This window comes from Rana temporaria, chromosome 1 (genome assembly GCF_905171775.1).
Source record: "Rana temporaria chromosome 1, aRanTem1.1, whole genome shotgun sequence".
Taxonomy (NCBI): Eukaryota; Metazoa; Chordata; class Amphibia; order Anura; family Ranidae; genus Rana; species Rana temporaria.
In genome coordinates, this window is record NC_053489.1 from 313,634,776 (window position 1) to 313,661,690 (window position 26,915).

The 26,915-nt window shown below is 43.1% G+C and overlaps 1 protein-coding gene across 1 annotated transcript in view; it reads left to right on the top strand.

Moving 5' to 3' along the window:
* The window catches only part of LOC120945069 (cyclin-dependent kinase 4 inhibitor B-like), a 43,946-nt gene extending 41,635 nt beyond the window's left edge, over positions 1-2,311 (top strand). The window contains exon 2 of the mRNA XM_040358934.1: positions 1,772-2,311. Within this exon, the coding sequence (XP_040214868.1) occupies positions 1,772-2,029 (258 nt within the window). The 3' untranslated portion in view covers positions 2,030-2,311. The remainder of the gene's footprint in view (positions 1-1,771) is intronic.
* Positions 2,312-26,915: the final 24,604 nt, after the last annotated feature.

The window sequence follows — 26,915 nt, forward strand, 5'->3', positions numbered from 1 at the left end:
TTGTGGCATGACACATAAGATCTGAGGATATGAGTTGGGTTGGATTCACACTGGGATCAGTGGGAGGCAACCTCCAATCAATTCATTGATTTATTTTCACTTTTGTCACATGCCTATATAACATAGTATGAGTGAGATACAGAAGGTTTGAGTAAGCGCTGTATTTAGCATTAAACAGTTACCTTTTATTGTTCTTGTTATGCCTGTGATGTGATTTATACTATTATAAAGATATTGAGGCGTGCAGCAAATTCCAGACTTTTTTTTTTTTTCCATGGTCTTACAGACGAGCTCCGTAGCACCCTTGAGTTACATTCGCAGCAAGGAGGATTTGATAATTCACCTGGAGCTGCACTCGGCTTGTTCTACATTCATGAAATGTGTATCTACTGCAGAAATGTACTGTATATTTTTTGCATTCTTACTTTAAAGTGGTTGTAATTTTTTTTTTTAACTTCATGCATTCTATGCACGAATATAACAAATCTTCTGTGTGTTGCTCTCCCCCCAATACTCACCTGAGCCCCATCTCGATCCAGCGCTGTCCCTCACATCAGTGGCTAAGAAAACAGCAGGAGCCATTGGCTTCCACTGCTGTCAATCTTACAACCAGTGATACAATGAGAAGAGAGCGGGGGACAGGGTTCTATGAGTCTAATGGATGCATAGAGCGGGTCTCGGGAGTGAGCATTCACCAGTGCCCCCATTGATCTCCCCACAGATTGTGCCATGGTGCTTTACACGCTATTATTGTTGGTTTGTGGTGGGATGCACTGTGGAATATATGTGATTTTCTGCAGCACTGGTCAAGAGTTTGAGGGCAGCATTTAAGGGGTTCCCTTCAAGCCTAAAAGTTATGCCGCGTACACACGGTCGTTTTTTGTGATGAAAAAAAACGACATTTTTAAAAACGTCATTTAAAATGACCGTGTGTGGGGAAAACGTCGTTTTATGTCTTCTGAAAAACAACAAAAAAAATTTGAACATTCTTCAATTTTTTATGTCGTTTTTCAAGATGTCGTTTTTTGTGTCAGAAAAAATTATAGTGTGTGGGTAAAACAACGTTTAAAACAACGTTTTTAAACCCGCGCATGCTCAGAAGCAAGTTATGACGCAAGCTTGAATGGAACAGAGTGCCGTCGTACGTGCTGGACGTAACCGCGCTTTGCTAGAGCATTTTGAAAAAACGATGGTGTGTGTAGGCAACGTCGTTTTTTAAAATGAAGTTTGAAAAACGTTGTTTTGTTTCATGATAAAAAACGTTGTTTTATTTCATCACAAAAAACGACCGTGTGTACGCGGCATTAGAGGCTAGGTGAAAATAGTGCCTCCTTTCATTTTCAATTTTTTTAGTGGGGGGGGGGGGGGACTTTATTTTTCTAGATTTTGAGTAGTTATGTTTATATGGTGAATTTCTTCTGTCTTTGCCCCCAAAAATATGGTACCAAAACTGTTGCGACTTAAATTTTTTACATTTTGAACCTAAATTCAACTAGATTGGATCTTTAATAGAAGCTATGAAAGAACGCACCAACTACAGAACTACTTAGAATTCTTAGACAGTCTTTGCCCTTTAGAATCTATATCAGTTATTAGAGAGGACTTTTATTTTCAGTAAAGATGTTTGACCTTTGAAAAGATGATAAATATGTATATAAATAATAATGTTTATTTGCCAGGAGTAGAAATGACTGAATTAATCTCTCTATTTCTTTCCTCTCCCTCTTTCTCCACAATTCCCCCACCTCCTATTGCTGAATCACAAATAAAGGTGATGAAGATGGGATGCCCACAAATTGCACGACTACTTATTGAACATGGAGCAGACCCTTTAATCCCTGACCCCTCAACTGGCACATGCCCAGCTCATGATGCCATTCGTGAAGGATTTGTGGACACACTACTTGAACTAGTAAAAGGAGGAGCAAGTCTATACAAACCAGAGGACAATTTTGGTCAACGTCCCATCGACCTGGCTTCAGCTTCTGTTCGGGAACGACTGATTCAGCTAGGAATCCTACCTCACTGAGAATCCCAATTACAGATTTACTGTACTGGACAAGATGAATAGAACGTGTCACTTTAAAATGAAACATTGTATTATTGCCTGCAAAAAAATCGACTAGACAAAATGTTGTTTAATAGATATGTCATCATTTTATTAATTTGATGGTGGCATTCTGTCTGCTGATGTCAAAATCCTGTTTCGCTGGGCTGTTGATCACATTTCCTGAAGTCAAGCACACATAACCATCGTCATCATAGCCTCTTTATAAATATACATGCTCTCAGGCAGGGGCGGACTGACCATTTGGGCATTTGGGCACTGCCCGAGGGCCCCATGCCACTAGGGGGCCCCCATCAGGGTTGCCAGCCTCAGTAAAACCAGGGACAGTATGTAAAAATCGGCGTTTTAAAAAAAATCCCAATATTATAGCTGCCCCGCCTCTCCAGTACCTTTTCAGTGTGTGTATGTGTATACTGTGTGTGTATATTGTGTGTATACTGTGTATATATACTGTATGTGTGTGTGTGTGTGTGTATACTATGTGGCCCCATAATCTCCTATTGCCCGGGGGCCCCATAATCTCCTATTGCCCGGGGGCCCCATAATCTCCTGTTGCCCAGAGGTCGCATAATCTCCTACTGCCCGGGGGCCCCATGAGTTGTCAGTCTGCCCCTGCTCTCAGGAATGGGTGAGCAAGAATGTTGGAAGTGAAGAACGTTATTCTGTACCATTTTTATTGCCTTTGCTATTTTCTATACATTTTCTTCTATTGTAAATTATGTAGGTTTAGAAAGGTGTCACCAAGCTAAACACATTTATCATTTATTACATCTGAAGTATGAACATGCCACTTTGCTCATTCAGGGCAAGCATGAACACTGTTCTGGCTGGGGAGCGGAGAAGGTAATTAAGACTTATTTTGACATTAAGGCCTTGTTCAAACAGATGTTTTGTGCATCCCCATGTAGGCAGTCCTGCCGATGTCAATTGGCTTGCAGCACCTGCACAGACACAGAAACTGCTCCCCATCAGTGCACAGACCCCAAAGTAGATGGTGTTCATTCAGGGAGATGCACCCACACCTCCACAGATTTCAGGTGTGGAGCAATATCTGTGTCCTTGCAGATGCTGTGTCCCAATTGACATCAATGGAACTGCCTGCATGGGGATGCACAGAACTCCTGTACATACCTGTGTTGGTAAATATGGCATACATTTTAGTACACCCTGTTTGAACAAGGCCTAACATAGAGCTTACACACAGATTAGACTCAGATCTCCAGTAAGCAAATCGGGTGGAAAAGGGGTGCAGGGAAGGAAAACATAATTAAGAATAAGGTTAAAACTGTAAACAGTTGGACCTAGGGTTGCCAACTCATCCCTTTAAAACAGAACACATATTAATTACACAGGTTCTCTGGCTGATTAAGGAGGTAATTAAACTCACTTGGTGCCTTATTTGCATTAAATTAGCCTCAGAACCTGTGTAATTAATATGTGTTCTGTTTTAAAGGGATGAGTTGGCAACCCTAGTTGGACCTGCCAAACCTGACCTTAATAAGCATGCCCCTGTCATATTGCATAACCAGGAGGATGACACCAGTTTAGGTTAAAAATGTGGTATAACCTTCCTGCCCAAGCCAGAATATTGGACAGTGAAAGAGCAGCAGCACACTGATGAGGACTTGTCTCTCTCTCCTCCATAAGTATATAGCTTGTGCAAAGCTGGTCCTAGAACTGAGTGAATGGCTCTGGGACTGCCTTACCTCAGGGGGAACACTAGCAACTGGGCATAGTGTTCTAACATTCCCAACCACTTTGTCACGAAAACAGTAATTCTACTTTGTGGGTGGTTAGTCCATAGGTTCAAGATAACTGTCTGATACAGTCAAAATGGCCAGAACAGGAGACAATCATCGAATGTCTTTTATGCACCTTTAGACGTACAGTACTGTATCAAGGAATACAGCCTGCCAGTCTGTGTACTGCTGTACATGCGATTACAGGCAGCAGGTACAAAGACAATTTCAGGTACCTATCTTAGCTGTATTTTAAATATATTTAATTGTTTTTGAGGAACATGTACCTCCAAATAAATGGCAATTGTATATAAGCCTAGAGTTCAGCTTTTATTTTAGATAACTAATGACCTTTTTACACTGATCAGTTTTTGATGCGCTTTTGGTGTTTAACCACTTCTCATCTGGGCCAATTCTAACACTTCGCTCCTACATGTAGCTAGAAAATTACTTAGAACCCCCAAACATTATATATATATTTTTAGCATATGCCCTATAGAATAAAATGATGGGTGTTGCAATTTGTTATGGCACGCGGTATTTGCGCAGTGGTTTTTAAAACAAATACACTTTAATGAATTAGAAAAAACAAAACACATCTACACCAATTTTTTTTTGTTGAATGTGAAAGATGATGTTACACAGAGTAAATAGATACCTAACATGTCACACATTTAAAATTGCGTCTGCCCATGGAACTACGGTGCTTAAAATTCTCCAAAGACGACGTTTTAAACACCTTTACAGGTTACCAGTTTAGAGTTACACAGGAGGTCTGGTGCTAGAATTATTGCTCCTGCTCTGACATTTGTGACAATACCTCACATGTGTGGTTCAATCATTGTTTACATATGCGTGTGGGAGTAACCTATGTATTCGTATTTGCACCTAAGCACAGGGGGACTTTACATTTTTTATTATTATTGGTATTTAATTTTCTAATTTATTTTTTATTTTTTACATTTTGTTCTCTTTTTTCTTTTTTTTAGGATTAACTTCATTGCTATCACAAGGGATAAACAACATCCCTTGTGACAGTATGGGCAGTGACAGGCCCTTTTTATGGAGAGATCTGGGGTCCATTAGACCTTAAATATCTCCTTTGGCCTCCAATGCAGCCGATCAGACACAGATCGGTCTGATCGGCTGCTTTCCTGGCCACTAACAGCCAGGTAAACAAAGAGGCAGAACTGAACATGACAACCTACTCGTTGCTCCTGGTTTCCAGGGTCACAGAGAGAGAGAGGAACAACGTCAGTTCCAATCTCTCTGTTCATGCAGCCATCACCACCGGTCGCATCGCTCCCAGGCCCTGCAATCGAGCGGTAGAGCTCGGGAAAGCCAGCGTTGTCAGGAGGTGGGTGGGACCCACTTCTGAAACATATAAAATATATAAACGTACAAAGAAAACTAATCAGGGAGAACACTCCATAAACTGTGAATTACTAATAAGTCCTTAATTAGTGCACAGTGATTAGCAGGATTCCATGCAGGGAAAAAATCACTCTCTTCAATCTGAATGCTAATCCAGCCCTCCACCGCTGTGTTTAGATGATACAGGCACTCACAGACAGGGATTGCATGAAAGAAAAGAGAAAAAAACTCTCATCGCGCAATATTCGATGACAGATCAAAAAAAATTATATCAGAGCATTGACATATGCACTCACGAATCCCCGCTTTCAGTAAAGCATGAAAACGCCACTCAGTATGCTGTTTCCTCAGCTCGATCCGATGCACTCGGATTCGATCGCAGGCTCCTCCCTACACGTTACGTCACAGGCACGCGACTTACTCATGGGTTCCTACCTGGGACCCACTTCTGCCACCCACAGAAGTGATTGAGTGGCTATTTAAATTTCATACCAGGATGATGCCTGTAGGTGTAGGCATCATTCCAGTAAAACTACTGCAACCTGAGGACATCCATGGACATCCCACAGGCAGGAAGTAGTTAAAAACTGGAACACAAATTCATGAAAAATGTATCCCTTTAAATCCTATGAAACTCTTCACACCAATGTGCTTCGGGTGCGGTGCGTTTTTAAAAGTCCTGCATGCATTGGTGCATGTTTAAAAAGCGCACCGAAAAAGCACCTATATAGCAAGTAGATTATGCGCAAAAAAAGTTTATCAGAGCATTGTTATAGAAGGCAGCATAGTCAATCTGTAAGGTTGAAATCAGTAAAAAATTCCAGCTGTTTGGGGTGGTGATGGGAAATGTGCGGATATATTAGGATAGGAGTATGCACTCAGGGCTGCCGTCAATAAGGAACAGAAACCATGTTCCAATCTAGCAAGCAAACAAGGAGAGAGGCGCCTCTGGGTGCAGTACTTAAAACAGTTTTAAAAAATGAATTTAAAATTAAAATTAAAAAAACCACAAGTAAAAAAGAAGCCACTCACATTTTGGTGGTCAATCGAAAACGTGTGGAGTCAATTTTCCAGGAGGGTGGAAAATTGACTCCACACGTTTTCGATTGACCACCAAAATGTGAGTGGCTTCTTTTTTACTTGTGGTTTTTTTAATTTTAATTTTAAATTCATTTTTTAAAACTGTTTTAAGTACTGCACCCAGAGGCGCCTCTCTCCTTGTTTGCCGAAAAAGCACCTCCCCATTGAAATGAATGGAAAATGCATAAAAAATGCATCTAAGATACACTGCAGTTTCAATTTTGGTGGGCTTTTTGAGTCACATGTCCATGTTTCACAGGTGCATATTGGAGTCAGGCAACCAGAAAACGCACCAAAAACAAATAAAAATGCACCAAAAACACATATGGAGCAGTGTGAAAGGACCCTAAATCATTCTACTGTATATTTATTTTAAATTGTTTGCACTCAGTGGTGATGATTAATATCTGATATATTTGTGATCACACATATTAAAGATGGTAACTGTAAAAATATATATATATATATACATGCTGTGTAAAAATAAACTTTTAGAATCAGGAAGCAATGTATCCACATGTTTTATTTATTAATATCTTAAAGTATAACTAAAGGAAAAGTTTTTTGTTTTGTTTTGTATAGAGAGGGATTATACCCCTGCCAGTTAATGGTCCACATTAAGGAGGTTTACCCTTTCCATTAGTCCTGTTTATCATTATCATTGAAAATTAAAGTGAAAGAAAAAGGAAAAAAACAAACCTTACAGACGTGTAGGTGCAGGTGTACAACCTCAAACACAATGGGGTTGATTTACTAAAGGGAAAGCCACTTTGCACTACAAGTGCACTTTTAAGTGCAGTCGCTATAGATTGCTGTAGATCTGTGGGCAAGCTTTTGAAATTGGAGGAAGCTTTGCTGATTTTATCATCCAATCTTGTGCTAGCAAAAATTATGTTTTTTTATTTTCCTTGCATGTCCCCCTGAGAGCTACAGTGACTGCACTTTCAGTGCACTTGTAGTGCAAAGTCAATTTGCCTTTTGTAAATAACCCCCAATGTGTATTCTGGGCCACTCACAAACACCCGCGTATTATAAAATTAGGACCTTTGTCTATCATTTTTTTTATATTTCCTTTTTAAAATTATCTTTCACAATTTTTTATTTATTTTTACAACACTGTTTGGGGGGCTTGGGTGAAATATCAGGGGGCACATGTTATGTGCATTAGCTCTAGAAGATTTCTCCCGCCTGCTTCTGTATTCACATGCAATCAATGTCAGTGAGCACCATTCTCCCTCAATACACAGCCAGTGTCTTCCTCTACTGATTGATTTTTTTGTTCCTTTTTCTTGAATTAGTCGTTCATTCGGCAGCGTGTGCAGGAGCTGAGCAATCACATAACAGCCTATGTGTTGCAGAGCTGTAGTACTGAAAACAGGAGAAGTATGTCCCTGGAAGTCTGTAAAGCTCGCCATACACTGTACAATCTGATTTTGCATCCTCCTTTAAATCTACCATCAACAATGTAATGCAAGGGCCTGTAAGTGGGTTGGAATTTAGCCAGTTAAAGTGCTGCCCAGGGCGGGAGGGTAAGGGTTAATGCTATCCCGGGTCTTTCATTTTTGCAAGCTATTCTTGGATCTAAATAATTGATCCTGTGTTCTAAAAGAGGGACAGTGGCCCTGAGCGGGAATAGTAGGAGAGGGGGAGTAGAGAGAGCCTGTGAAAGAACCCTGTAAGGGAGATAATCGGAAAACCGCACCTGGGGGAGAACAAGAATGTCGCCTGCTACTGCCGTAACGTAGAAGGTCCTCTGTACCTGGGGCTCATCTCCAAAGATACCAGCTACTGAGAAATGCCACTGATGGACCCTTGTCTATTCATCGACCCTAACTTTGTAGGTATGCCGGTGCATCACATAACCTAAGTTGGGAGTAGTGATGTAGGAGAAATCCTGTTCTAGTATGTTGGACTTTGTGATGTTCATTCTGCACTTTTCCATGTAAAGCTTTGAACTCTTGTTCCTGCCTGGTCTGCAGTTACTCAAGGGATGTAATGCAAATAACCGGCACATATAGTCTATGGTTTGGGTCATTAAACACATTGGGCTATGAAGAAAGCACCGTAAGAGTTAACACAGTGTGGAGCGCAAACAAGTGTTTACTTAGGGTAATGGAAGTTCCCCAAGCAGCCTGCAGTTAAGCGTGTGCCTGAGATAGGCGGGATAATCTCTTGCACAAGGGAATTCTTGTCGGCACTCTCCGTGAGCAGATTTGCGCCACTGAGGTCCCCAACCTGTGCCCAGGTAAGGAAGAGTTAAGTGAAATTAAGTGCACGCATGAAGTCTAGGCTAGGTGCACAACAGGACCCCATACCATTACTGGGAGTGAGGTCAAGGCTCAGCACATTCCTCGTAAATGCAAATTACAGAGACAGTGTACGTTGTCATGGGGACCAGAGAGTTAACTGGAGAACAGTTATGGTGCAAGTGTACACAGTGTACCTTCATCTCTAAAAGTAGAGGCCCACCTTAAGGTCAAGTATTCCCCCACGGCAGACTCAGCCCAGAAGAACCGATCCCGGGGTAGGCCTCTCATGTGACCCTTGCTTGGTGCCCAACAAGCAGGGTGGTCTTTAAGGCAGGACAAAAGGGGAAGCTGCCCTGGGCCCTGTCATTGTTGTGGGGCCCAAAGCAGCTGCCTTATACTTGCCAACTATTCTAGTTTAAATTCCCTTGTCCCTTGAAGTTTTAGTCCTGTGCTGTGTCCCGATATTTCAGTGTAAAGTGCTGCTACTAATGCTGCCCAGCTCTGCCCTATTGTTGTTTACAGATTACTCACCTGCAGACCCTGTGTTTACATGTAAATAACCGTCATTCATATGCAAATAACAGGAGCATATATATGTAACTAGTGGCGGCCGGTGGCATTGATATGTAAATAAAGGCGGCATTCATATGTATATCATGCCCGTCTGCAGTGAGGAGATGATGTGCTGTAACCTCTAGCAACCAATCAGTGAGCAGTATTACTGTACAGTAATCTCTAGCAACCAATCAACAATAAGAAGTCATGTGCTGTAACCTCTAGCGACTAATCAGTGAGTCGTTATGTGTGCTTTAACCTCTAGCAACCAGTCAGTAAGCTGTAATCTCTGGCAACCAATTGCAATCGCTGCCTGATCTGATACAGTAAACTGATTTTAAGTCTAGCTGATATTTATTGTATGGTGTCCTTTTATGAAACTGCGGTAAAATACCGCTATTCAGTTCTCAGCCATTCCCAGAGGAGATCGCTCTCCTCTGAGTGCCTGTTTATGAAGCTCTGTAGATCGCTTCTCATGTTGAGATGAGAAGCGATCTACAAACGCCAGGAACTCCTGAGAATGACTCCTCTCACTGTAATCTCGCGTGATGTAGCGGGATTACAGTATGAGGAAGTGAAAAATATGAAAGTTGAACACGAATCAGCACACATTATACACCACATATTAATAAAATAATAAAGTTACATTCCCACCAAACAATATACATTAACCTAATTATTAAAAAACTTAGTTTTTATCAATATTTAAAGCATGTGCCTATTTAAATGTGAATGGTGTATAGTAAATTAATAGAATCCACATATGTAATGCAGCTATACACCATTCATATACATTAAAAATACATTTATAATCATTAAAACATTTTTTTTAATAAAGTATACAAATATAAACCCTGTATAACTGTCCATGGGAAAAAACATATTTTAGGGATTACAATTTTTTTTTACTAATAAATTACAAATAATATAAAAATGATTAGAGCCCCATGGTCAATACGGACATGGACACAGACTGACTAGGACTCACAACATACAATGGGCCTGAAGTGTGCGCTGGCCTAATGGACGGTACGCCAAAATAAGGGGGCATACCCTGTTAAATGATGGATGTTGTGGAGAGGAATAAACCTGGGAATTCCTGTGAAATGGGATGGGGGGCTGGGCGAAGTGCGCCGGAAGCCTGTGTTGAACAGGAAGCCGACGGAGCCCAGAGGCAGGTGAGGGGGCTATATAGGGTGCCGGGCTCCTCCCATAAATACAGGCCGCTGCTCGGCCTGTCACTTATGGTTGGAGCCCTATGGCCGATACAGACATGGACACAGACTGACTAGGACTCACAACATACAATGGGCCTGAAGTGTGCGCTGGCCTAATGGACGGTACGCCAAAATAAGGGGGCAAAAACATTCAGGTAGGGGTATAGTTTTATTGAGTCAGAACATGAGCAAGTTTAGCGAAGGCTTGTGCCATCTCCGCCTGAGGGTCAGGGATGTACCGAGCGAAGCAGGCGGACTTCCACCTGCCTAGCTTCTTGATGACATGGACGGGGACCCCGTGTCGCGAGGCGGCTGAGGCTGCTCTGATACGAAAGGAGTGACCCGAATACTGAGTAGGATTGAGGTGCAGACTCCGTAGGAGAATCCTCACGTGTTTAATGAACTGGCTGGTGTTGAGAGGTTTGTCTGGAAAAGGGAGTAGAGGAGCGGAGTCTGATCGGGCTGGCAAAAGTAACAGTAGGCGGTTCAATACGGTTACTGGGCACCAGGCGTTACCTGTCTTGTAAATGGCGATATCTAAGCCGGGGCCTGATTGGTGTGTTTTGGAGGTAGTGAGATGGAGCGTGAAGCGATCTTGATGGCGGACCAAGTGTCGTCTGCGCAGAACTTGGCCGGCGGGGCTCGCTTGGCTGGAGGAAACCATAATACGCCAGGTAGATGGCCGCTTGTATGACCAAGCTAGGGAGGAGACCGAACGGAGATGTGGCGAGGATGGCGGACATGTCTCTAAATATGGTGCTGGTTATAGGCAGGCGTTTGGCGTTGATGGCTGGTTGTTGTTTCTGGACTGCGCATAGGGCAGCTTTGACTGCGTGGGACGTGAACAGCGAGGGCTTTGCTGGATATTGTAAGGCCAGAAAGTGCTGGATGCCTGCCAGGTAGAGACGGATGGTGTTATAGGACAGTGAATGGCCAGTATGGCAGTAGGTAATAAAGGCCAATATGTGCTTGACATTTAAGGTAGTATCCACGGAGTGGTGCGTCAAGAACTTGCTAAAGGCGTCCCAAGCTGTGTGATAGGCTTTGAGAGTGTTGTGAGAGAGAGACTGGTTAATCAGCTGGGTCACTTGCTGTAGGTGCTGCCTCAGTCCAGGGTCAGTTGAGACCAAAGAGGGATAGGGGCTGAAATGGATCGGCTCCGGGTCTCTGCTGGAAAAAGGCGTCTGCGGCGAGATTACACTTGCCAGGGAGGAAGGTACAATGCACGTTGAACTGGTGTAGTAAGGACAGTTGCACCAGCCGACGCAGGAAGGACATTATAACAAGGGACCTGCCCTTGTTGATAATGTCGGCTGTGGCCTGGTTGTCAGTGGTGAAGGCTACAGTTTGTCCAGCCCAGCTGTGGCCCCAGAGTTGGGCGGCTGCTACGACTGGGTACAGCTGGAAAAAGGAGGACGTCTGGGTGAAGCCCAGGATCGCTAGTATCTCTGGTGGCCATGGTCCTGCGAACCAGTGGTGGCCAAAAATTTCCAATTGGTGAGAAATTCTTTCCACATCGAGAGGTCCGCTAAGGCTGCGGTATCCAGTTTGAGGATCTGATCGGGGTCCTGTGCGTGGGAAAGGTAACCCAGGAGGCGTGAGACGAAGGACCGGCCCTGAGGAATGATCCTTACTGTGAAATTGAGGATTCCCAGGAGGGACTGCAGCTGCTTCCTGGTGCAGCCCTGCGTTTGGGTGAAAGTTTGGAGGACTGCCCTGATGCGGGTCAGTTTGTCGGGGGGAAGGCTGGCTTGCATGGAGGTGGTATCCAGGTTAACTCCAAGGAAGGTGATGGAGTGTGCTGGGCCGTCCACTTTATGTTCCGCGATGGAGACGTTGAGATTCTTGGAGACGAGTCTCAACTTTTGGAGGTCTCCTGGGGGCATATCGGGTTGTTCAATCAACAAAAAGTCATCCAAGTAGTGGATGACTTCTTGACACTGGGCTTGGTGCACGAGTATCCAGGTGAGCGTCTGTGCGAAGGTGTCGAAGAGCCAGGGACTAGACTTGGAGCCAAACGTCAGCTTCGTGGCAAAGTAGTATGACTCTCTCCATTTAATGCCATGCCAGCACCAGAGGGATGGGTGGATAGGCAGGAGTTTGAAGGCGTCTGAGATGTCGGCCTTGGAGAGCCAGGTGCCTGTGCCGGTTTTGATTATGGCTTGGATTGCCATGTCTACGGACACATATTTTAGGGAGAACTCCTCCGAGGGGATTAAGGAGTTCAGGCTGGGGGTAGGGGAAGAATGAGGAGCAGACAGGTCGTAAACCAAACAGACTTTATTTGAGAACTTGCCCATGACAAGTCCAATAGGGCTGACTCTCCACGTGCTGAAGGGGGCTCTGGTGAAGGGGCCTATAAGGAAGCCTCGCTATAGCTCTGTCTGTAAGAGCTGGTCTATGGCCTGCTCGTCTGTAGCGGCTGAGCGTAGGTTCCTACACTCGTGAGTTGTGTGGGGCAGGCAAATGAGGCCTGTGTGAAACCCTGCTGTAAAGCCTTGGACGAGGAAGGTGGTGAGAGAGGGGGTGGGGTGGGAGGTGAGGTAGAGCTCCAGCCAGGGGATATTTATGTTGCCTAGTCAGGTCTTCTTTTGTTGCTTGACCTGGCATAGGGTTCTGGGGTGTGCTCTATGGCAAGTAAGACAGACATGGAGCAGATGGCATTGGCTGAAGTTGCAGGAGCCGTGGTTGAAATTGTTGCAGATGGCCGTGCCCCCTACCATCTGTACTGGGCGTCCGAACTTGTCGGCCTGGGTCGTCTGCTGGGTGGCTGGTAGGCCCGGAGCTGCCCTTGAGGTGGAGGGGAGTTCAAAGGGGCAGCTGTTGGCGGCGTTGGCGCACCATGTGGCGGTGTGGGTGGAGGATTGGCAGATAACGCTTAAGGGTGAGCGCAGGCCGGCAAAGTGACGGCAGAACAACTCGGTGTCCATGAGACTCCAATCCGTTGTGGTCTGGAATTGTAGCAGCCTGGCCGCTGCTTTGGCTGAGAAGGAGCGGTGGTAGTCGTAAAACGAAAAACCTCCGTATTTATAGCCAAGATCCACCAATGTGTGGAGATAAAGGGGCGGATGCGAACCGGGCGGACACTTCGGTGTCTGCGGAGGCGAATGTCGGCTGGACGGCGCGGGTGCAATGGATAACGCAATCGAAGTGCGCCGGAAGCCTGTGTTGAACAGAAACCCGACAGAGCCCAGAGGCAGGTGAGGGGGCTATATAGGGTGCCGGGCTCCTCCCATAAATACAGGCCGCTGCTCGGCCTTTTCACATATAACTAATATATATATATATATATATATATATATATGTGTGTGTGTGTATATATATATATATATATATATATATATATATATATATATTTTGTGTGTGTGTGTATATATATATATATATATATATATATAGATAGATATCTATATATAGATATATCTATAGATATATACACATAGAAATAAACACACACACATATATATATGCTATTTGATGATGTATACATATATATACTGCATATATATATGTATATATATATATGTATATATATATATACATACACTATAAATTCCTAACCTGCTCATTTTGGGGTGTGTAATGGTGCGGAAGATGTGCTCTGACTGTAGGGGCTTGTGTGTGAAGGATGGAAGCCCTTCTTCCTCCACAATACTCAGCCAGCTTTGCGCTTCTCTCTCTGATTCTCCACCTCTGAGATGGTGAATCAGAAAGTGAGAATTCGGCCACAGATCGCCAGTGAGGTGCTGAGATCGCACCTTCATAAACTGTCCGTTTCTGTGACAGTCAGTTACAGATTATCACTGTGCTGCGATGATCAGTGGAGAACATGTTCTCAGCTTATTACCTCAGCTTCATAAACTGTTTATGACCTGAGATCAGCGGTGAGACTCGGGATCGCCGCTGATCTCACTTTCATAAAAGGACACCTATGTCTCACTTTCATAAAAGGACACCTATGTCTCAGAGCACGTGGAGAGCGAGATTGCATGGGGGCAGTGTTGCCAATCTACCAGATCAAAATTTACTGACACAACACACAAATTGAACTAGCCATTAATTGATGAACAAACCCTATTTACTATGCAGAATGAATATACACTTTTGCTAAGTAAACAGCCTTTTTTTATATATGAGTTTATAAATTCAAAGCCAAGAGTTTTCATTTTTCTACACATATATTACTTTTAATTTTTAGCAAATTAGTGTAAAGACTAATTTGTGAAGAGTGGGAGATTATTCTTTTGGAAGATAAAACGTATAAAATTCCAGTTAAGGGACGCTGTCAAATTATTTTCAGCCACATGTGATTGTCAAGTGTTAACACATTTTTACATTCCAATTAAAATAAAAAATATTAACCACTTGCCGCACAATCACATATATATGCGGGATTGTGTTCAAGTGGTTATACCGGAGCCATGGTTGCAGCTGTCAGCCATAACCTCGGTATTAAAAACATTTCAGCCGGCGATTCCCTACCCCTGTAAAAGCAATAGGAGGGGCTGATTAGCTGCCGGATCACTTTTACAGACAGCGGTCTTCCCCGCCACCTACCAGGGCCTCTCTGGGCTCTTCTATGCGATTGAGAGGCCAGGCACTAAAGTCAGAAGTTCTCCCGGCTGATCATAGACCTGATTGGGGACCAGAAGGTGCCCGATCATCTCTATGGTTTAGAACAGTGGTCTCCAAACTGCGGCATAAGGACCGGATGCGGCCCTTTGCTTGCCTTTATCCGGCCCTTGGGGCACTATCCCTCCCACTAGACACTATTCTTCCATCTGACACCGACAATGGAGCACCATTTCTCCCACTGACACAACTAATAGAGCACTATTCCTCCCTATGATACCAGCAATAGAGCACTATTCCTCCCCTAATACCAGATGTTTACTAACAATGATGCCAGGAAAATTTCCACTCCTGCTCACCAAAGTCTGGCCCTCCAAGACTCTGAAGGACAATAAATCGGCCCTTTGTTTAGAATGTTTGTAGATCCCTGGTCTAGAAGACCAGAAGAGATGAGCATTTTGTCACCTCCAGTTAGTGCATATGTAAACAGGGCCATTTTTTTCAAAGCATGAGATAAAAAATAAAAAAAAGGGTAGAGGAGAGATCTTCGGTCTTAAAGACCCCAGATGTCTCAATAAAGAGGACCTGCTGTTAAGCTTTATTGTTTTCAGAAGGGATGTTTACACTACTTGTGATAGCAATAAACATGTTCAAAAAAATAATTAAAGTGTAAAAATAAAATGTTTTAAATCAAATAAATAATAATAGTGCCGTGGAGTCCCCCCCAAAATCCATACCAGGCCCTTATTTCGAGCATGCAGTCCAGAAGGTCAGGAAAGGGAGGGTCGAGCTAGTGCCCTTCCTGAACCATACCAGGCCGCATGCCTTCAACATAGGGGGGTTCTTTTGGACAGGGGGGGCTCTGTCCACCTCAAAGCACCTTGTCCCCATGTTGATGGGGACAAGGGCCTCTTCCCCACAACCCTGACTGGTGGTTTAGGGGGTTTGCAGGCAAAGGGCTTGTCAGAACCCGGAAGCCCCAGTCAACAAGGAGTTCCCAGATACTGGACACCCCCCCCCCCTATGTGAATGAGTATGGGGTACCCCTACACATTCACCAAAAAAAACGAGATGGTTTTTGACAAGTCCCTTATTTAAAATGTCTTCTTCTTTCGGTCTTCTTCTTCTTCTTCTTCCCCGCTTCTTTCTCTGGTCTTCTTAAAAGCACTTCCTCCCATGTTGAGGGCGTGTGGCCTGGTATGGTTCGGTGGGGTGCTCACTCATCCCCTCCCTTTCCTGACCTGCCGGGCTGCATGCTCGGATAAGGGTCTGGTATGGATTTTGGGGTGGGACCCCATGGCATTTTTTTTTAATGTTGGCCTGGGGTTTTTTTCCTCCAAATTCAAACCAGACCCGAAGGGCCTGGTATGGACCTGGGGGGCACACCGTTTTTTTTCACAATTCTTTTTTTTACATTTAGCTGTCAGCGGGGAACTTGGTTAAAAAAACGCGGAAAGCACAAAAAGAAGCACTGCAAAAACGCTCAAAAGCAGCATGCATTGATGTGAATCGAGCCTTAAGGAGATGAGGTGGGCTCTGACAGGTGCATGGAACTAAAGGGATCACTGGGGAGGAAGGGGAGCTGAAAGAGCTTACTCAGATATGTGCCTATCATTGATGACACTCTAAAAAACGATCATTGGTGGATCGCTTTACAGAGGAAGTTTGACAGGCAGTAAGGATAGCATGTATACTCACCTGTTCCCACGTGCCTGTCACATTAGGATGAGTGGCCATGCCTAATAGACTTGAATAGGCTGCCTGCATGCAGCATCTGTCAGCTGGGGACACTTTAAAGAGCAGGAACCCAACAGCGCTTGCAGAGAACACAGTGGTAAACACCAATTACACTACAAACACATTTTGCATCAAACATTCTGGAAACATCATTTGACACTGACCATTTTGCTGAGTATTGCAACTCCTGCTGTGGCTGCAGATGGGTTGAAGGTTTTGGTAGGTGGTAAAAATCTTGAAATGTGCCACATTTTGTCATGTTAAAACCAAAAATGTACACAAAGTGGAACATAATTTTGAAGTGGAAAGAAAATGATTAATGGTTTTCACATTTTTTACAAATAAATATGTGAAAAGTGTGGCGTGCATTTGTATTCAGCCCCCTGAATCAATACTTTGTAGAACCACCTTTCGCTGCAATTACAGCTCCAAGTCTTTTTGGGTATGTCTTTACCAGCTTTGTACATCTTTGTGCCCATTCTTCTTTGCAAAATAGCTCAAGCTCTAACAGATTGGATGGAGAGTGTCTGTGAACAGCAATTTTAAAGTCTTGCCACAGATTCTCAATTGGATTTAGGTCTGAACTTTGCCTGGACCATTCTAACACATGAATATGCTTTGATCTAAACCATTCCATTGTAGCTCTGGCTGTATGTTTAGGTTGTTGTCCTGCTGGAGGGTGAACCTCCGCCCCAGTCTCAAGTCTTTTGCAGACTCTAATGCCGCGTACACACGGTCGTTTTTTGTGATGAAAAAAAAACGTAATTTTTTCTCATGAAAAAAAACGACGTTTTTCAAACTTCATTTTAAAAAACAACGTTGCCTACACACCATCGTTTTTTCAAAATGCTCTAGCAAAGCGTGGTTACGTTTAGCACGTACGGCGGCACTCTGTTCCATTCAAGCTCACTTCATAACTTGCTTCTGAGCATGCGCGGGTTTAAAAACGTTGTTTTAAACGTCGTTTAATCTACACGCGGTGATTTTCTATGACACAAAAAACGAAAAAAACAATTTTTTGGTCGTTTTTCAGAAGACTTAAAACAACGTTTTCCCCGCACACGGTCATTTTAAATGACGTTTTTAAAAATGTCTTTTTTTTTCATCACAAAAAACGACCGTGTGTACGCGGCATCAGGCCTTGTACACACGATCAGTCCAAACTGATGAAAACGGACTGAAGTTCAGTTTCATCAGTCCAAACCTACCGTGTGTATGCCCCATCAGACTTTTGTCCTTCAGACCAAAGTTTTAGAACTTGCTTTAAAATCGGACTGATGGACGCCTGACCGATCGGTCAAAACCGATGGTTAGTACGCAAAAGCATAGGTTTAAAACCCGCGCATGCTCAGAATCAAGTCGATGCATGCTTGGAAGCATTGAACTTCGTTTTTTTCAGCATGTCGCTGTGTTTTACGTCACCGCGTTGGACTCGATCGGTTTTTGAACTGATTTTGTGTAGCGCAAGGCAACATGGGCACTTGCCTTACGGCGCCATGGACTACACGCAAACCGGAAGACTAATTCTAGGACGACTTGTGTTCCTCCCACCATCTTTGGACAAACCATCACCCTTAGCAATAAAGTAAAAAGCCTCGGAGTTATCTTTGACTCCGACATGTCTATGGATGAACAAATTGGATCGGGGGTCAGCGGATCTCACTATCTTCTCCGCTTGCTGCGCAGACTCATCCCGAAAGAAGACACAGCAGTAGTAGTGGGAACACTCATCAATTCCAGACTCGACTACACAAACGCCCTTTACCTAGGACTACTGAAATACCAGATGGCTCGACTACAAGTGGTCCAGAACATGGCAGCCAAACTGGTAGCGGGTAAAAAATTGTGGGAACCAATCTCCACAGCCATGAGGACCCTCCACTGGCTAGCCGTAAAGGACCAGGTGACATTCAAGACCCTCTGCCTCACCCACAAATGCACGCAAGGAATCGCGCCACAATACCTATGTGAGAAAATAAAACACTACAGTCGGGTCCTCCGATCAACAAATCAGAACCTCCTCCACATCCCCAAATCTCGCTACAAAACGAAAGGAGAACGACGATTTGCTGTCCAAGGACCTTGGTTGTGGAACGCTTTACCCGCAGACATTCGGTTAGAGGAAAATCATCGGGCCTTCAGAAAAAAACTTAAGACCCATCTTTTCTGAAGTGTGGTTGGATGATCATATTGGCTACAGCGCCTTGAGACGATTTAGTTCGCATTTGTAGCGCTATATAAGTTACTCACTCACTCAGGGAACAGGGCGGAAAATTGACCGGAACAGTCGCCCAGTGGCGTATTTAGGGTATGGCACATATGGCAAGTGCCATGGGCGAAAAATGAAGGGGATGCACCGCTCGTGAGTGGCTCGCAGTCTAATGACAGCACAGGAGGAGTGGAGTGTCCCCTGGTCATTGTCCCCAGGGCCGTGTTTATACCTGCAAATAGTTTTCCCCAGACAGGGGGCGGACTGACCAGTTAATCACTTCCCGAGGTCCTAGGGTCACAGCGTGGCTCCATGTACTCCCCTCCTCCAGCTCCTGCCCTTCTGCCGGGCTCTACGGATCTCCTGCAATGTGCAGAGAACTGCAGCTGAGCAGCTCCCTGATCCACTCTCCAGGACGGACGCTGGATGGTCTCTGTATTGGAGGATCCTGACAGAGCTGGTGCCTGCTGATCATCAGGGAGCCTGTCTGTAGCTAAGGTACAGCATGACATATGGTGCTGCCCGACCCAGACACATCCTGTGACGTCAGTTTCCTGACCGAGGGCGCCCTGAAAATCACAGCTGCCAGCCACCCCACACACACAGCCCTGATATGTATATGATGCCACCTACTGACAACCAGTCATCATCATTATCATCCCCCTGTTACTGGCATTCCACCACCCCCACCCCCAGTCATCTTCATCTCACCACCTATACCCCTCTGCCAGCTTCCACCCCCTCTGTCATCTTCATCCCACCACCTGTACCCCTCTGCCAGCTTCTAACCCCCATCATCTTCATCCCACCTGTACACCTCTGTCAGCTTTCTACCACCCCCCGGTCATCTTCATCTCACCTGTACACCTCTGCCAGCTTCCTACCACCCCCGGTCATCTTCATCCCTCCTGTACCCCTCTGCCAGCTTCCAACCCCCCTGTCATCTTCATCCCACCACCTATACCCCTCTGCCAGCTTCCAACCCCCCTGTCATCTTTATCCCACCGGTACCTGTCTGCCAGGATCCAACCCCCCTGTCATCTTCACCCCACCTGTACCCCTCTGCCAGCTTCCAACCCCCCCATCATCTTCATCCCACCCGTACTCCTCTGCCAGCTTTCCCCATTTGTTGTTCCTCTATAGCTGCTGGTATTCTCCATTGCGCTGTATAATGTATTATTGCTGGGATTTGTAGTTCCTCTATAACTGGTCAGTGGTAATCTGCATTGCGCAGTATAATCATTATGCAGCGCAATGGAGACTACCACCAGCTATAGAGGACTACAAATCCCAGCAATAGTACATTATACAGCGCAATGCAGAATAACGCCATCTATAGAGGAAGATATATATACATACATAATGTATGATGTGTATGTGCGCGTGTGCATGCCGGAGGGGGGGGGGGGTGCAAAATACACTTTAGCCTGAGTTGGCAAAAATCCTTGCACCGGCCCTGTTCACAGAACAGCTGTATTTATATTGAGCATAAATTACACACAAGCGGATTATATTTACTAATTAAATTAGGTGACGTTTGAAGGCAATGGGTCCCACTAGATTTTATTTAGGGGTATTAGAGTAAAGGGGGCTGAATACAAATGCATGCCACACTTTTCAGATTTTTATTTGTAAAAGAAATTTGAAAAACATTTATCATTTTCTTTCCACTTCGCAATTATGTGCCACTTTGTGTTGGTCTATCACATAAAATCCCAATAAAATACATTCACGTTTCTGTGGGGGTATGAATACTTTTTCAAGGCACTGTCGCAATTCTGAATTGCATAGAGCAAAGCTGGAAATCCTTATTAAACTAACAGACACAAGCAAACACTGACAGATCCTGGGAAAAGTGAAAATACGTAAACATCCATCACCATTTTTTTGGTCCCACTGCGATTAAGGTCTCTATGAGCTGCTGCATACCTCCAAAAAAATGGTAGAGCTATTTGTCCTGTGAAACTGCATGGACATTTTTTCTGTGTGAATGAGGAAAAAAAAACAAATGTTATTAGGCTATTTTCTCACCAAGTGTAATTATTTTTATACAAACAGAATACAGTATGTCAGGAAAATACAACATCATTTGCATACATATAACATATTATACAGAAAAAAAAACATCAGTCATCACATGCTGTAATAGTGAAAGTACTTCAACATTTTCACAAATGATTTTAGTGCACACATTGTTATATAATACAAGCTGCCTGAAATTGCAACATAACGTGTCCCTGAGTAAGAAGTAAAAACACATCAGGCCACACAAAGTGCAAAATTGCATTAAACATAGTGCAAAATAAACAGTTTTCAACTAAATAAGTTTACAAAATAATAATGTATAACAACCACCAGCTATCAAGGGCAATAACAAAGATATTCAAAAAGAAGGCTAAGTATTGTGTGGTAAATTCAATAAAGATTTAGAGTTGGAGACTGCATAAACTGCCTTAACCACTTCCCTACCGCTGGACGTCATATGACGTCCTGGACTTTAGCGGGGGATAGCTGAATGATGCCTGCAGCTACAGGCATCATTCAGATATGCTTCTTTTCAGCCGGCGATTCTGTGCACCGTAAGAACAATCATAGCGGCAGTTCCGCCGATTGATCGTTCTTATAGGTGGCGGGATCCGCTGCTTCTCCCGCCGCCATCCGGTGCCTCTCCAGGCTCTTCCATGCCATCAGGGGCCCAGAGAATGAAACGGTTGATGCCAGATGACGAGGATGATCTCTATGACCGTCGGAGGCCCAGGCGTGACGTTATGAAGTCACGCCCGGGTACCCAGAAGTAAACAAAGCCGCAATCGTGGCTGTTAGCATGAGATCAGTAAAAAAAATCCAGATCTCATGCTTTCCAGCCTGGAGGAGAGATGTGGGGTCTTATTAATCCCGCATCTTTCCATAAAGGGGACCTTTCACAAAAGATTCATATTGCAAGGGATGTTAACATTCCTTGTAATAGGAATAAAAGTGATCAAAAAAATAAAAATTTAAAAAAAAGTGTAAAAATAAAAAAATTAAGTAAAAAAATTAAACAAAATCATTTTTTTTTAACAGAATTTTAATTTAAAATGCCCCTGTCCCCAGTAGCTCGCGCTCAGAACACATGTAAGTCCCGCCCACATTTGTAAACGCCGTTCAAACCACACATGTGAGGCATTGCCACGTGCGTTAGAGTGGGAGCAACAATTCTAGACCTCCTCTGTAACTCTAAACTCGCAACTTGTAAAACAAAATGTAAGATTGGAGATTTTGAAGTACCGAAGTTTGGCGCCATTCCATGAGTGTTCGCAATTTTAAAGTGTGACAAGTAGGTATCTATTTACTCGGCGTAACATAATTTTTCACATTATACAAAAAAATCGGGCTAACATTACTGTTTTGCTATTTTTTAATTCATGAAAACCGTAATTTTTCAAAAAAAAAAAGGCGTTTGAAAAATTATTGCCCAAATACTGTGCAAGATAAAAAGTTGCAATGACCGTCACTTTATTCCCTAGGGTGTCTGCTAAAAAATATATATATAATGTTTGGGGGATTTGAGTAATTTTCTAGCAAAAGAAAAATATGATTTTTACATGAAGGAGAGGAGTGCCAGAATAGGCCCGGTAGGGAAGTGGTTAGGCAAGAAATTTCTTCCCGTATTTTTTTCAGTGCAGGTAAAGCTAGGTACATGTGGGTTTTTATTGCCTTGATCACATACAATATCTGATTTTTTAGCAGGCAAACTCATTTTTACTTTGAGTATCATTATCCTTTTTATTTGATACATTCTTTAATCTGAAGTATATTTTATGATATAAAAAATTATCAGAATAGACATTTGTAGGTCTAAATATGGTCAGCGGACTTGAAAAACTATAATTTATGCCAAATTATTGGAATTCGTGGTTGGAACAGACAAATACTGCTCCCTTCACCATCACCAGATGTCGAAAAATCAAGGCAATAAATAGTATAATAATAACGCTGCCATGTCGAAATCCTGTTCTCCAGAACATCCTTCTCACTCCTCTGCTTTAATGTTGTGTTTCGTCTTCTTCACAAGCTCATTACGGGGCTTCCATTTATAACAAGACACTTTACAGATTTATTTTTGAAGACAAATTTCCTAGCAATGTGTTTTGAAGCTCATTTTTTTTAATGTGTTTTGAATGTGTTTTAAGTGCAGAATACCAAGTCTCATTTGTTTCTTTTCCAGGCTGATTTTGTGATTCAGTTTGTACTTTTCACATCATATTGAATATGGTTTCACAGAAGGCATTGCTATGTGGAATGAGTAGGACGTATTTTGAAAGCCTGCAGAGAAAGGGATATTTTTGGATCACAAGGAAGTCCAAGTCAGTGTAAAAATATTCTGCCAGATATCAATTCTGTAGCTGTCTGGTCTTCACCTAATCCAATTTCTGAGTTTTAAAGCTGTTAGGTATGATTTATATTCAGACTGCAATTGATCAATATTTCTTCATAAGAATTTTTTTTTTTTTGACATTTTTAATTTTTTCACTTCTTCACCTCCCTTCTTAATTTTTTTAATTTAAATTTTTTTCACTTTTTCACTTCCCTCCCCCTTTTTTTTTTTTTCCCCTCTTCTTTCTGCGATTTATGGGGCTCACTGGGGGGGGGAGAGGGGAATGTACCCCTAGTTTAAAGGACATCACTATAGAGGTAGTATCGTAAGGTTGGACCTATCCTTGTACCCGCACAAATGTTTTTTGTAAATGTTGTAATATGTAGTTTGTATATGTCAATGTTATATGTATGAAGAACTTGTGAATTTTATAATGATTGGTGATTTTAAAAAGTGTCTTTAACCTCCCTGGCGGTATGATTCTGTCTGGAATTACGTACCAAAAGCGGTACAATTATTTTGCAAGGAAATTTGGTGTTTTATACTGTAGGCCTGTAATTTTTAGAAATAACTCACTTAAATCTGACCAAGCAAGAGTCTTGTAGGCATCCCGGGTATGATTTTTTTTTTAAAACAAAATTATAAATTATAATATAATAAATAATTATAAATAATTATAACAAATAATAATATAATTATAATAAAAATTATTCAATAATGTAATCAACTCAAAATCACTGAAATTTGCTCAGTTGCAGAATTGTCGCTGTCATTATTTTTTTTTTTTATGACGAATTTCCCCGCAAATCGCTATCGCACATTTCTGCAAGTGATTATAATTTATTATCGCTGTTTTCTAGCTGATCTAAAACCATTTTTGACATAAAGGGACACTTTTGGACAATCTACAGTTTTTAGGCAGAAAGAACAGTTTTTTTTATATAAAAGTACATGCAGGGCACTGGGCAGACCACTAGGGACAAGGGGGGTGTGTATTTTTTACATACAGTACTGTAATCTATAAGATTACAGTATACTGTATGTAAAGTGTTTGTTTACTTTTTTTAATTTGGCGCCGGGGTGGCATCGCTGGATCCAGGGACAAGGTGAGTAACTTGCCTGTGGATCCAGCGAGAAGGTAAGCCGCGCCGCTGCACACTCTGCACGTCCACCCCGAGCGTGACTCGGGGATACCGATCTTATCATTGAAAACCAACCCCGAGTCACGCTCGGGTTTACCGTCAAGAAAGTATGTAAAGTTTTTCTATTTTATGTGAAAACAATAAAAATAATTTAAATATAAGAAATGATCTCAGAAAATTTCTCCAACATATCAGTTTTTTCACAAAATCCAACAGCGGATCTGTTTTTTTTTTGGATCGAGATATCTGTCAACTTTTAAAACTTTGTTTCCCAGAGGGGATTTCTGATGCATATATTTAAGCCTCGTACACACGACCGAGAAACTCGACGGGCGAAACACATCGTTTTGCTCGTCGAATTCCTTGTTAGGCTGTCGAGGATCTCGGCGAGCCAAATTTCCCCATTCCCATCGAGGAAAAAGAAGACATGCTCTCTTTTTGGCTCGACGAGATCCTCGACAGTTTCCTCATCGAAAAATGTACACACGACCGGTTTCCTCGGCAAAAAAAAAAACAGCAAGTTTCTTGCTGGTTTTTGCCGAGAAACTCGGTCGTGTGTACGAGGGTTCAGAGCAGCATAGTAAAATGCACTCACATAAGAAAATGTGTTAATGATGATGTTGCTCGGGTCATCCTCATGTGCTCGTAGAGCAGAAAAAACAATGATAAAGCTTATATATAGGGAAGTCAGTATCTAGCAACTTTGTCCTGTTTGCCAAAAAGTCAAATCTTATAAGTTTGAGAAGAAAATGATTGTATAACATTATAATTTCTTCAAATAAAATATGAATTTTTGGTTCCTTTGATCGCAGCATGTTAACCACTTGCCCACTGTGCTATAGCAGACATACGCCTACAGCACGGCTCTCCAGTTCTGTGAGAGCATCCCTAGATGTCCTCCCGAGAACGTGCTTAGGGAACTGTCTGTGATCACTGTGTCCCTAATTACCCTCACAGATTGGGGTAAAGGGCCAATCACAGCGACCCTTTATCATGTGACCAGCTGTGTCCAATAACAACTGGTCACATTTTAACAGTATTGCTGGTTATTGTGAGTGAGTGAGTGAGTGAGAGACTTATATAGCGCAACACATCCGAACTAAATCGCCTCTGGGCGCTTAGTATGCATTCCCTGAGTGAAGTTTTTGATCTCAGAAGAGATAGGTTTTGATCTTTCTTCTGAAGGCCAAGTGGTTCACCTCCAATCGGATGGTGGTTGGCAGAGCGTTCCACAGCCTCGATCCTTGGACTTCGAATCTACGTTCTCCTTTGGACTTGTATCTGGCTTTGGGTATCTGGAGTAGATTTTGGTTAGTGGATCGCAGAACGCAATTGGGTTTGTGAGCTTTTATTTTTTTTGCATAGATATTGGGGGGGCGATTCCTTGGATACACTTATGCGTTAAGCAGAGTGCTTTAAAAGTGATTCTGTCTTTTACTGGGAGCCAATGAAGGGATCTCAGAGAAGATGAGATTGATTCCCATGTGTTTTTCCCAGTCACTAGTCGAGCAGTCGTATTCTGAACGACTTGCAGACGAGTGATTTGGTATTTGGGGAGTCCGAGATAGAGGGCATTTGCATAGTCAAGTCTGGAGTTGATAATTGTACCCACCACGAATGCTATGTCTTCTTTCGGGATAAAGGGGGTGAGTCTGCGTATTAGGCGCAACAGGTGGTCCGATCCACTGGCCACTGACCCTATTTGTGCATCCATTGTCATGCTGGTATCGAAAATGACTCCGAGACTTTTGACTTTGGTGCTAGGGGTGATGGTTTTACCCAGAATGGGCGGGGGTGTCCATGTTGTTGCTGGATGATTTTTCCGGTTGGCATGAAACAGGAGAAGTTCTAGAGCCATTGAGTTTAAGGTAACTCTTTGTCATCCACTTTTCTATCAAAGTTAGGCATTTCTCTAGTCCGATATAATGATCCTTATTGTTGCAGATGCAAAAATACAGTTGTGTGTCATCTGCATAAGAGTGGTAAAGTAACTTCTGGTTACTGATGATTTCAAAAAGAGGGCGGAGATAGATATTGAACAGAACAGGCGACAGAGGGAATCCCTGAGGGACTCTGCATTCTTCAGAAGTGAAAGGCCCCAGTTTCACTATTTGTGATCGGTTTTCCAAAAAGGAGGAGAACCAGGATAAATCACATTCTGCGACTTTGGCTACTTCAGCTAACCGAGTCAGTAATATTTTGTGGTCAACAGTATCAAAAGCAGCACTTAGGTCCAAAAGAACTAGAAGACAAGATTCTCCTTCGTCTGCTGCCTTGAGAGCGTCATCCCATATTTTGAGCAGTGCTGTTTCTGTCCCGTGACCAGGGCGGAAACCCGATTGAAACAGATCGAGCAATTTATGGGTGTCTAGATGCTGTTGTAGCTGTTGTACAACTTCTTTCTCCATTATCTTGGAGAAGACATTTAGGCCTGTTATGGATCGACGGTGGTTTGGGTCTTTGGGGTCAAGGGTGTTTTTTTTTTTTAATTGGTTTGATTACGCCTTGTTTCAGCAAGGTTGGCACCATGCCCTCCTTGAATGACTGGTTTATGAGCTGCGTGATAGCTGGTGCCAAAATATCGGCACATTCTTTCAGCAGTTTGGTTGGGATGAT